Genomic DNA, 13,142 nt, shown 5'->3' with positions numbered 1-13,142 from the left:
TTCACTTTCTTCCCCTTTCCTTGTAACCACTGATTCCCCTCCTAATCAAGAATCTATTTATCTTGGTCTTAAATATACACAAGAACTCTACCCCCACAGCCCTCTGTGGATAGGAACTCCAAAGACTCAACCCTCCGAACAAAATAAATGCAATCTGATGATGATGACTTGATTTATTGTCATGTGTACCACTGTGTACAGTGTGAAGCTTTATTTGCGAGCAGTACAGGCAGGTCATAGTAAGCAAGGACATATAGATCATAAGGTGATAAAAACCTTGGACAGAGCGAAGCAAGCAGATTACACTGCACAGGACATGTGTGAAGCAATAACAGTATTAACATGATGGTCAACATTACTTGAAGTTAGAGAGATCCATTCATCAGCCTAATAACAGCAGGGAAGAAGCTGTTTTTGAACCTGCTGGTGCGTGTGCTCAAGTTTCTGTACCTCAGCCTGAAGTAGTAGGAGAGCATTACCAGGGTGGGATGAGTCCATCTTTTCCACGGCAACAAAAGGTATAAACGGCATTCAGTGATGAAAGATGGGCTTCCGTGATGGTCTGGGCTGTGTACACCACGTTGTGGTTTCTTATAGTCCTGGGCACAGCAGTTGCCATACCAGGCTATTATACACACGGGCAGTATGCTTTCAATGGTGTATCTATAAAAGTTGGTGAAGGACCTTATGGACATGCCAAATTTCCTGAGCCACCTGAGGAAGAAGAGGCTTTGTTGTGCCTTTTTGACTGTCACATCTACATTGGAAGTCCAGGACAGACTGTTGGTCATCAAATGTCCGACGAACTTAACGCTCTCAATCCTCTCCAGCTCTGCTCCACTGATGTAGTTGGAGGTATATTCTCCTCAGTTCTTTCTGAAGTCAATGATCAGTTCTTCAGTTTTACCGACATTGAGAGAGAGAGACAGGTTGTTCTCATTGCATCATGTCTCCAAGCCTCGATCTCCTTTCTATACTCTGACTCATCATTGTTTGATATCGGTCCTACCACAGTGGTGTCATCAGCAAACTTGTAGATGCCGTTCATTTGGAATTTGGCGACACACTGTGTGTGTATAAGGAGTACACTAGGGGGCCAAGAACACACACTTCGGGGGGGGGCTCCAGTGTTGACAGTTATGGTGGAGGAGGTGCAGTTGTCTATCTTCACTGATTGCTATCTATAAGTCAAGAAGCTGAGGATCCGAGACCTTCATCGCAGAGTTTTGAGATCAATCTGGTAGGGATAATGGTGTTGAAAGTAGATCTGTAGTTGAGTGGCAGGAGTCTGATGTAAGTGTCCTTGTTGTTCAGTCTGAGTACAGGGTAGGGAAACTGCGTCTACTGTGGAACTGTTACGTCAGTCGGTAAACTGCAGGGTATCGAAGCAGGGTGGGAGCCTGAAGTTGATATGGACCATGACCAGTGTCTCGAAGCACTTCATGATTATGGAGGTCAGAGCCAGTGGTCGGTAGACTTTAAGAAACACTATGTTTTTTTTCTTGGCTCTGGGGATGATGATAGTCTTCTGGAAGGAGATAGGAACTTCAGCTTGTAGGAGGGAGAGGTGAAGAGGTCAGTGAATACCTATGCCAGCTGATCCAACAGGATCAAAGCACAGGGCTGGGAACCCTTTCCAGGCCCATCGCTTTCCATGGGTTGACTCCCAGGAGGACTGATCTGACATCTACAGTGGGAACAGAGGGAACAGGTACGTACAGGGCTCTCAGAGCAGGTGATACCACACTGCTGGTATTCTGCTTGAGATGAGCATAGAAGGCATTGAGAGCAACGGGGAGGGCTGTGTCTTTGTCCATTGTCTTGCTGTTCTTTGTTTTATATCTCATTATGTTGTTTAAGCTTTGCAACAGGCGTCGGGAGTCTTTTTGGCTGGTTTAGGCCTTTAATTTGGTCCGATACTGACTCTCGGGCACTGCCTCCACATCTCAGTTTTGAATCGGTGACCCTTTATTCTGAGGCCATGATCACCAGTCCTAGACTCTCCCGTGACGGGAAATATCCACTCAGCATTTACACTGTCAACCCCCTTCGGAATCCTACATGTTTCAATGAGACCACCGCTCCTTCTTCTAGATTCCAGCAAATGGAGTCCCACCATGCTTAACCTTTGCTCATAGGACAAATGCTCCATACCAGCGATCAGCCTAGTGAATCTTCTCTGAACTGCCTCTAATGAAATGACATCTTTCCTTAAATATGGGGACCAAAACTGCTCACAGTACCCCAAACATGGTCTGGCCAGCATACTGTACGGCTGCAGTGTGACTTCCCTCCTCTTACACTCCAACTCTATTGAAATAGGGGCCAACATTTCAGAACTCCAGAATAGTTCAGAATTCACTGGATTCCACGTGGCTAAAGCATTTTGAAAGTGGACTATCATCTATTATCTCGAAAGCCACATCCACAATCTGGGATACAGATCATCAGGCCTAAGGGAGTTATGCACTTCAAGTCCCATTAATTTCCTTACCTGTTTTAACTAATGTTAATATCTTAGCTCTTAGATTCTCTACAGTTTTTGTTGAGTGGTTCCTCCACGAAAACAAATAAAGTATTTATCAGGAACAAAAACAAAGTTTCTGGAAAAGCGCAACATGTCTGGCAGCATCCATGAAGGAAAAGACTGAGTTAGCGTTTTGAGTCCGGTGACCCTTCTGCAGAACTAAGAGTAAAGTATTTATCAGTTTTGCTGCCATTTCAATGTTCCCCATTATAGGTTTGCCTGATGCTGCATGAATTATTTCAGCTAACCTTTTCATTTGTATGTTCTGCACGCAGCTTTAACAGTTAGGTTATGTATTTCTCACTTTTTACTCTCATTTTCTCTTTGTAACTCTTTTCCTTAGCTTTCTTTTGCAGAATTCTAAACTCCTCCCAATTCTCAGTCTTAATTCTTTCTTTGCAACTTCTTAGGCCTTCACCTTCTAATACGCTCCCAATTTCTTCTGTTAACCATGGTTGAAGCTGTTAACAAACAGGAGCTGCTTCTCTCAATCTAATGCCCAGCCCACTCATGATTTTGAAAGCCTCTATCGAATCTCCTCTCAGCCTTCCTCTCTCTGAGGACAACAGTCCCAACTTCTTCACAATCGATCCTCATAAATGAAGTTTCTCTTTCCTGGAACCATTCATGTAAATTTCCTCTACACCCTCTCCAATGCATTCATATCCTTCGTCCAACGTGGCACCCACAATTCCAATATGTAGTACTCCAGCTGAGTCTAATAAGTGTCTTACACAAGTAAAACATCACCTCCTTACTCTTGGATTCTATACTCATATTAACAAAGCTGAAGACACTGTATGATTTATGAGCTGGTTTCTCCACCTAGCCTGCCAACCTAAATGATCTGCGCACCCATACACGAAGCTCCCTCTGCTTCTCCAGTCCCTTTAGAATTGCATCCTCTATTTTATACAGTCTTCCAATAATATTTCTACCAACGTGCATGACGTCATACTTTAACCTCATCCACCACCCAAATATCCACTCCACCAACTTGCCATTGCCCTTTTGGATTAGGGTGCACTTACTAAACAATTACAACTCCTTTCCCACAGAGCACAGATGTCATTTTTCTCTTTGTATTGGTATTTCAAATTGTCCTGATGAGTGCAAGACAAAATGCTATGATAAAATGTATCTTTTTTTTCCAGCAATTCTGTATGACCAGCCGGCTACTTACATATTACTCTGCATCAGTATTCACCAAGGTAAGGAATGTCACTGCTCAGAAATAAACCAGTTTCTCACAAAAGCCATTAAGCACTCAGCCCATGCTTAGTGTGTTTTGCTTGCTGAACATAACTAGTTTTACTAGTTATGTCAAAAACTGGCACAGAATTTCCTCAGCATTTCACACCAGCAATTAGGCAAAGCTGCACTCAAATCTAAGCCCCACTGGCAGCAGAAGCAGCTGAAGAGTTGAGCTGTAGCATTGGGAATTAATCTCAAATCAACATTCTTTTAAAATGATGGCTTGCATGAATTTATTTTATGTGATGAGAAATAGGATCTTGTCACACAAACAACAGATACAAAGTTCATCTAATCTGCTTATCAACGACATCTTATGTGATTGTGACAAAGGTTTCTAGCCTTTTGAGAGATTCTTCGCCCATCTTGACCAGTTTGCAAACTCTGAAACCACTGACCTGACTCCTTCCACACTCCTTCGACGTCTCTCCATGATCAGTTCACTGGGTGAGACCACACTCAACTGCTTTCAATGTTAACCACCTCACAATAGCAAGAACATCACCTGCAAGGCTTCTCATTTTGCTCCTGGATAGTTACCTTCAGTGCTCCCAAGTTTCTCCCCCTTATTTTTTATCCATATGTCGTCTCTCAGTGACATGAACCGGAAACAAAGCACTAATTTTCACATGGGCACTGGCAACACTCAACTCTACCTCATTCTCACCACTTTTGATTCCGACAGTCATGCTAAATTTCCAGGCTGCTTCTCCTACATCCAGTACTGGATGAACAGGAATCTCCCACAACTAATAATTAGGAAAAAGTGAAGTTATTTTCTCCTGTTTGTGACCTTGGTGTCATATTTGAAATGAGCTTGAGACCACCATCGCTAATATCACCTATTTCTATCACCCTTGTCTCTGTTGCTGCAACTCTAACTGATCCATTTGTTACTTCTTTCGACTTGACTATCCCAAAGCGATTGTGTCTGGTCTTGCACATTCTGTGACAAAAATAGAAATTGCTGGTAAAGCTCAGCCAGTCTGGCAACATCTGTGGAAAGAAATCAGAGTTAACACTTTGGGCTGAGCTTTTCCAGCAATTTCTATTTTTGTCTCTGACTTATAGCATCCGCAGTTCTTTTAATTTTTATTTAGTATTGCACATTCTCTGTAAACTTGATGTCATCGAAAACTTTGCAGTCAGTGTCCTAACTCACACCAAGACCTAATCACCAATCACTCTTGTTCTTGCAAGCTTGATTTTAAAAATTCACATTCTTGTTTACAAATCATTCATGAGTTCTACCTCCTCTATCTTGAATCTCCAGCTCCACAACCCTCCAGCTTATCCACACATTTAATTCTGACCTCTTCAGCATTACACATTTTAACTGCTCCATGACTGATGACTGTGTCCTCAATCTGCAAGACCCAAATTTCTGGAATTCTACCAATGATTCATTACGGTTTTCCCTCCTTTAAGGCCCAATATCACCTTATGGTTGCTGTATAACTTTATCTTCCAAGACTCCTGTGGAGCAGCTTAGGCATTTTATTAAAGGCAAAATATGAATATTAGGTTTTGTTAGAATGAGACAAGAAGTAAAAGCTTATTTTGTTTTGCACACGTCAGGAACCAGGGTACAAGAAAAAGACTTGATCAAAGAGACACAGAGTATTGCAACATGAGAACAGGCTACAGGTTGAGTCTTAGAGGGAAATTAGATAGATTTCTTGTTCATAAAATTCCCGAGTATCTTACTATGTTGTTGGTATCTTAACTTAGCCTTTTTGTACCTTTGTCTCAGGTATATAAATACATGCAGCTGAGACAATGGTACAACAAAGATCACATTATTGATATCAACAACACAATAAGACTCACAGGCAAGAACAAGGAAGAAGTAAGTTGTTACTGTAGTAACATGCATAGCTTTAGCTACGGAAAAAACAGTTTTGTGCCCACACAAGGAATCCTCATCACAGCTTGCGGTGTGTTGCCAAATTCACCTCAACAGTGTACTGTTGGCGATGCCTTTTGAGAACAGGCTCGAGGCTGTGCAACTCATTTCAGATAGAGCTATACTATCCGTGGAGCAGCAAGGCTGGTTCAATTTCAAACACGTGCCCAGATATGAAGGCAAAATGTAGTCCCGCTAATTGCGTCCCACTTCTCGGTACTGCAGTTGATTGCCTTCCAGTCAAGTCCTCATACGTTTATATTTGGGGTTCAATCTGCAGCATTAAATTCACAATTAATTTTAATCTGAAATTTCAGAGGCTGCTAGTGGACCAACCACTGGGGCCTCAGAGAAGATTTCAATGGGGTGCCATGAGTCTAGGGTAGCACATAAGCCAGGGTCCACATTTTCTGAACTAATCAACTGAGTGAGTCGAATTTAAATTCCATTAGTAGATTTTAATGCACTGCCCCAGATTAGCCTAGGCACCTGGATTACTAGTACAGTGACATTACCACTACACCATCAGTTCCCCGCATTGTTTTTCTGATTTAATGGTATATACTCGCAATGGGCAATTAGGTGCTCAGATGTCCCCTACTGTAAACTCAATTTGAAATGTGGTAAGACCAGAACGCCATGTAAAGTTTGTCCCCCTCATCTTAAGTCCAACAAGCAAAAATCAAAAACAACAGGATGGCAGGGGATGGGGGTCACTCACTGTTGTGACAGACGGTAATAATCGAATGGCCAGCTGGCAAGATTTGTCGTCGGCTGGTTCCTCAAGTTAAGGGCTATGGGGTCCTTGGGATATATCATATGTCTCCTCATGGCTGATCAGTCTAATTTTCAACTCGTCGATCATTAGAAACATGGGGGCACAATGAGATAGGGGATGCATGTGGCAAGAATTGTTTCCTTTCCTTTCTTTCTTCCTCTGTCATTTCTGTGCCTCGACATTAAGGTGCAAATTCGAAAATGTGATAAAGCTTGATGGGCAGATATTACCTTTGTGAATGAATGGTAGCAAGCATTTCCCAATTATTAGCGTCAATGCTCTGCACTTTAAGGAGAGGTTCAGGGACTTTATCCTGTCCTGGCTGTTTAAAAGTTGACTGGAAAGAACCTGATGGGGACAATTTTCAACCACACAGACACAATGTCCAGTCCATCGAAAACGACTTGCGGGACTTTTACTTGAATACTTAGAGGTGACGTCAAGATCCACGTTAGCATTTGCTGGTCTTCCCAATAAACCTGGAGGCGATGTGATGGAGCCGCTGCTGGTGAGATTTCTGTAGCGTTCTTATGAGTCACTGACGCATGATAACTGTACAGGATGTGGTGTCTTTGAAAGAAAGGGTTTGATGATTATATGATTGTTTCTTAGCTTCCAAGCTGTCTATTGTGTTCAAGTCATCAGGAATAAAGAAGCAAAGATGTTAGGTCCCACTAAGATTCTCGGAGAAAGGGAAGGCAAAAAGAACAATAAAATCTGCAATAGGTCAATGGGGATTAGTTTAACAGTCACTGATTACTGAAACAAAGTCTATATTTCTGTTCACTCCATATTCCCTCCCATTTAGTCAGCCTACAGCTTTCTCTTCTTACCTCTTTCGTTCTGAAGTTACTGACCTAAATTAGGCTGCACATTCAGAGGTTCTGGAAACTCTCTGATATTTTGTCAAGTTAAGATCTTTTGTCAACATTATGGGGCAATGCAACTGAGACAGAAGCTGTCTTTCACTCAATGCCCACTTGTGTACACTTGAAAGCAGGGTATCCTTATGATTTTTTGGAACACTTTGTCAGGGACACTGGTTATGACTGCATTGCTTCCACTCTTAGCCAAGCTTAAATCAAATTACACTTGACAAGCATCAGGGATTGAACTAGGGTCATTTTTTGGTCTATGTGGCTCAGTGACATTTTGAACTGAGTGTTCTTGAATATTGATATTAAAAATAGTCCAAAGTCAGAAATTTACAAACGATTGGCAAAACAGATTCACTTGTGCTATGGAGCAAAGGTTAACTTTTCCTGCCATTGTGCAAGTTTAACTCTCTCGAATCTGGAAACCAGGCAAGAAAATGAATCAAGAAACAGAAACGCAGATAGAATTCAAGAGCTTTGAGTACAAACTCTTTCAAACAGCAAAATTACCCAATGGACTTGTCAACCCAGTGCTGCTCACACATTAAAAACAGCACCGTGTGAACTGAAGTTACCTGAGCCCCTAGCCACTGACTTGGGCTGGCTTGAACTGGCTCAGCTCAGAGGAATGACATAGGTGCAAATCCTTATTTGGTGGAACAGTACTGAGGTAATCTTAACAGTGGCCTTGGAACGAGCCTATAAGGAAAAGCACAGGCTCGCCAGATGGGGTAAGAACCAAAGAAAAGACATTACAGTTTTGGATTTCAAGGGTGCCAGCAGCAAAAACTCCAGAGAACAATCTTCGTGCTTGGTAGCATGGAGACTGCCTGACCAGTGGGAGCTCTTATTCTTGGCTATTAGCTTTTAAATCCTTTGACTGTTTAGACAGCGTCAGAGAAACCTAGAATGTGTGGACATAGATTTTAGTCTTGGATGGATTGCATGCCTGCTGTTAACCTTTTTTTTAAACAAAACAGTGTGAATTGTATGTCTACTTTCACTAAACTAATAAAGTTAGTGGTTAGCTGATACAAATTTGACTCTTTTCCTCTTTGTGCCAAGCCAATAACTGCTGCTGAGAGCGGTAACTGGGCAACTGACTAAAAGCAGGTGAGAACACAAATTCCACAAGCAGCCTGTAACCTGAACTTTCTGTCAAAGAATCAAATATCAGTGAATTATTATTCACACTCTCACGTCTTCAGTGTTAGTTCACTAATACCCAACATAAAACATTTTTTACACAAGATACTCTTCACTTAGGTAGACGTGGTTTCACAATCTCATACAGTCAACCACAAAGAAATAATTTTCTCTGCACTTATCCTGTTAATCTGCTGCAGCTTTGCTAAAAGCATATTGAAAATCTCTCTGACTTGTGTAAATGGGTACAATTCTAACAATCTTACAGCAGTGATGGAAAAATCTGAAGGAGATCGCCTGACTGATAAAAAAGGTTGTGGATAGGAGAGAGAGAGACAAAATCAGAAGGAGACAGGAGTTGTGAAACTTAGATGAGACAAAGTTTAAAACAATAGGAGAAATCTAGAGATAGGGCAGTGAGTGAGAATGAATAGAAGAAAAAAAGCTACAAGCAAAGATAATGACGACAAAACAAAAATCAGACTGTGAAAGGATGAACAAAGAAAGGCCTAGAGAGTCTACCTGTGTGTAGTGCCACAGCGATAAAAACAGATTCAGTCAAATTTTAACCCACTCAGCGGGAGTGAGACTAACAGATAGTTGCGAGTGACTGCCAATACTTACAGATCATTGTCCTGTTTCATTGTTGCTTGCCTGTTGCCAACTGAACCAAATTAACTTTTAAAAGAAGGTGATGAAGGTTCTCCCTGGAAACAGGCAGTGTTTCTTGAATGTTTGTAATTCACTATTCACAATTTCGTTAGGAAGTTGTATGTTTAATATTAAATAATTGAGGTAACTCCCAATCTGTAAAGGACTATTATTTTCAGATGGCCATGGGATACAGAAACTAGACAATCTTTCTTGTGATACCAAACACTGTTTTACCAGGTTAATGTGAAAATGACAGAGAAAATGGATCATTTCACCAATTCCACATACACCAGTTTTCAGCCACAGTTGGATGGGGAACAAAGATGTTCATATGCCCAAAGCTCTCTTACATTTCCCCTAGTTACCAATGTGATTGTGCATATCATAACCATGAGTATGAAGGCACTCTATTGGAGTAATCACTGATATTCATTAATAATTTCTATTCAATTTTTGGAACAGGTTCAACTTGATGTACGTTTGCAGATGAAGTTGGTACTAACTATTGTACTTTTGTGTGTCCTTCAAGCACAAAAATGTCCATACAATAATGTTAAGGATTAGAAAATAATATAACCAAGTGACCACTGACTCAACAGTAATCTGGAGGAGGTGTAATTAGCTTTAAAGCTCACACTCACCCTCTCCAAATCTTGTCGAAGATGTGTGAAGAGCCGCAGTCGCCGGTATAAGATGTCCTGTTCTTGCTGGGCAAGATTGTCCACTTCATCAGTTTTTGGAGCCAGCAGCGGCTTGTTGAAATTCGACTTTCTCTTGAGTCTCCAGTACTGATAGAAAAAATCCACCAGGACATCAGACATCTGTAGCTGCTGGGCCACATCGGAGGGATTTACCAGTTCATAGAACTCCTCCTCAAGTTGTTGCAGCTTCTGTTTCCTCAGGCTTGCTTTCTCCAAGTCACACTCGCTCTGATTCACCTCCACCATCCCTTCAGTGGTTGCAGAGAGCTGCCGTGCCTCATTTAATTTGCTCATGGCTTCGTCCCGTTTGCTGCAGGAATTGGTGATAGTGCTGCTGTGATCCAGGCAATAGGACTTAAACTTGACTTCATCATTCTCTGCAAGAATAGTCCTCATTTCCAAATTATGGTCAAATGCACATGTCACATGGAATGCTGTTATACAGGAAGCCATTGAGCACTAGAATGAGGAATAAAAGTAAATACTCATCAGTATAATGATACTCTTATTAAGAATACTTCAAAAGGGAACAAAAGCCTGCAGCATTTTATTCTGTTTATGTTTTTCGATTTTACTTCCAAGGTGACCCCATTTTCTGATGATGACAGTACAGCTTCAATATGGGGTGTGTGGTGTTAAGTATGGTTTAAAACTTTAAACCACAGACTATAAGGGAAACAAAAATCAGTCTTTGTGGGATTTACACACTGAACTATTTTACCCTTTGGTACTAACATCTGAGGATATTAAAAGTAAACTGTTTGAGGCTAACAGCTTGCCAATTTAATCAAATGGCAAATGTAGCTGCAAACAATTGGCATAAAATTGTTCCATCTGTTTTTAATGCTACTTCATCCAAAGGATATGTTTTCAATTCGGATTTTTGAACCTGATCAGAAACTGTTTATCTTCGATCCACTCAAAAGCCTCTGTCATAATGCTTCTCAGGGGTTCCAGGGCTTTGCCAGACGTTCCATCAATTATAGCTTTGGATAACATCCCCTAACAAGTTGCAAAATTAAGCTAACAATGAACATAACTGTGGCCCCTCACCACCCTTTGGAGAAGAGGAGAAAAGCCGGCTGGTTAAGCTTCAAACTCTGAAAAATAGGAAAAGCCTTTTCCCAATATTTAAGGAATTGCAAACTTCATTTCATTGAAGCAATCCCATTCTTCTGAAGCATCCTACAGGGCTAGCCATTCTAAATAGGCCAATAATATTATCTTGAGGATTTGCAACTGTCTGTTGTAGCTAAGTCCTGCCCTGTTGCACTTCTGTTGGTGGAACAGCAACAGCCTTACTTCGGTTCCAACCTGAGGAATAGCTCACTGCGGTAAGAAAGCCCAGGATTGCCAGTGCTAGGGTAGATGAAAATGTGAAATTTATGACCACATAATTGGGGCTTAGGTGTTTACTATAGATCTATTTAAAATGAAGCTGGATGAATGAACGAGGGAGAGAGTGATAGACGAATTCTGATGATTGGACCAGACAATGTAAGGTGGGACATTCTATACCACTTTAAGAAGCTGAGTCACCAAGATATAGCATATGTGACTAGTGGCCATCGTCTATGTTGCTTGCAGTACGTAGTGTGAGGGAAAGTTGCTGTGCTTTCCTCTTGTAGTAGCGGCTGAACTTCTGTAACAAACCTAACTGCTGTGCAATCCGATAACAGATCTTCGAATAAACAGAAGCTATTAACAGTCCTGGTGGGAGATTGGTAAATTTATGAATGTTAACACAAAGCACAAACACTAGACTAGATCTGTTGGGCCAAACCTGTTTCTGGGTTGCAAATTCCATGTAAAAGTAAAACCAAAATTATTACAATTAACTTTAATAGCATGAAATTTCTTTAATGTGAGAACATGCAAACATACCCGTAATAACACAGCATGCAAGTTTTAAACTGGGTCTCACTTTGTTATGTCTATGCTTTTATCCCTCCATTTCTCCCCTGTCAATTTTCTCCTGTCTCCTGGCAATCTAATGGGATACAGTTCTCCAAGTAGCAGTGGTCTATGGGTAAAAGACAATCTGTAACATATGAGCTTAGACAGTGATCACCGGGGACTGTTTGCCCACAGATGACATCACATCGCAAGCCTGATTCTGTCTTCAGTCCACAAGATGCACATTTGGAAAACATTGTTCAGCAGAGATCAATAGTGGAAACCGAGATGAATTTTCTTCTTCCTCAATTGGGAGTGCTGTGTCAACCTGCAAACCTCTTACAGTTGCTTTGGTTAAAATCAGCTAATTTTGCACAGGTTAGGCTGGGAAGGCGGATCTAATTTGGAGCATTGTTTGTATGAGTCAGCCATTCAAAGCCTTAATAAACTGTCACCACTAGGAGAATCCAAGACAATTACATTCCAAGTTTCCACAAAGATGTAAATTCTCTGTCTACGATCAGCCAAAACAAAGGTTCAGACAAAGAAGCAGTGAGTTAATTATCAGGCAAGGTCTAACATGGCATTTTAATCACCTCCTAAACTCCTCTTAGAACAAATGGTATTACACTCACATTGTAGTTGGAGAATAATACTGAAAATAGACAAACATATCCATACTGACCTGAATACATGTCCCAGTCCGTTCATTGCAAAGGCTACAAGACAGAGCCCATCTGCTAGCAGGAATGTGTGACACCTTTGTAATGGGTTCCATCTTCTCAGGGCAACCTATACTTACCTAAAACAAATTGAAACAGTAAAATTTAATGAGAGAGAGCTTGCAATATTTGTGGGCATTTTTTCTTGCCTTTTATGTATTCATAGGACCTGTTTTGTTACCATAACAGCACAAATCTTTCCTCAGGATCTGCCCATATCACGTGATTGTTTGCTGTAACACATTTGATTCAGTCATTATAACACATCTGATTCAGGGTGATGCTGTGAACTGCTAAGTGGTGAGAACTGGACAAAGACTTCAGTAGGCTCAATTTGTGGCCTTACACAGTGATGTTTGGTACAATCATTACAGAACTTATTTTCTATCTTACTCTGTTTATCAACCAGAATTGTAACTCAAGTTTGGCAATGTGAATCACAATGCAGGTACTGTAAAAGACCTGAATCAACTTCAGTTAATTGGTGTCTGACTTTTAATGACAGAAGATGAGTCCTGTCTATTAAGACAATCACTTCACGAACTAGAATTGGCACTGCTTTTAACAGACAGTGTAGCTTTCAAGAAATAAAACAGAACTTACAAAAATTGGAAATAAAAACAGTAAAACTGTAGATGCAGACAGGTCAATCAACATTTAGATTACAGTTAACTCATTGTACA

General features: G+C 41.0%; 1 protein-coding gene across 5 annotated transcripts in view; it reads right to left on the bottom strand.

Annotated features, from left to right (window-relative positions):
• The window catches only part of jade2 (jade family PHD finger 2), a 162,503-nt gene that overhangs the window by 44,204 nt on the left and 105,157 nt on the right, over positions 1–13,142 (bottom strand). For all 5 annotated transcript variants that reach the window (XM_048543385.2, XM_048543384.2, XM_048543382.2 and 2 more), the window contains 2 exons: positions 12,423–12,539; positions 9,782–10,300 (listed from right to left, as the gene is read on the bottom strand). In XM_048543385.2, the coding sequence (XP_048399342.1) occupies positions 9,782–10,300; positions 12,423–12,539 (636 nt within the window). The remainder of the gene's footprint in view (positions 1–9,781; positions 10,301–12,422; positions 12,540–13,142) is intronic.

Source organism: Stegostoma tigrinum, chromosome 13 (assembly GCF_030684315.1).
Source record: "Stegostoma tigrinum isolate sSteTig4 chromosome 13, sSteTig4.hap1, whole genome shotgun sequence".
NCBI lineage: Eukaryota > Metazoa > Chordata > Chondrichthyes > Orectolobiformes > Stegostomatidae > Stegostoma > Stegostoma tigrinum.
This window is presented reverse-complemented; position numbering and strand designations above follow the sequence as displayed.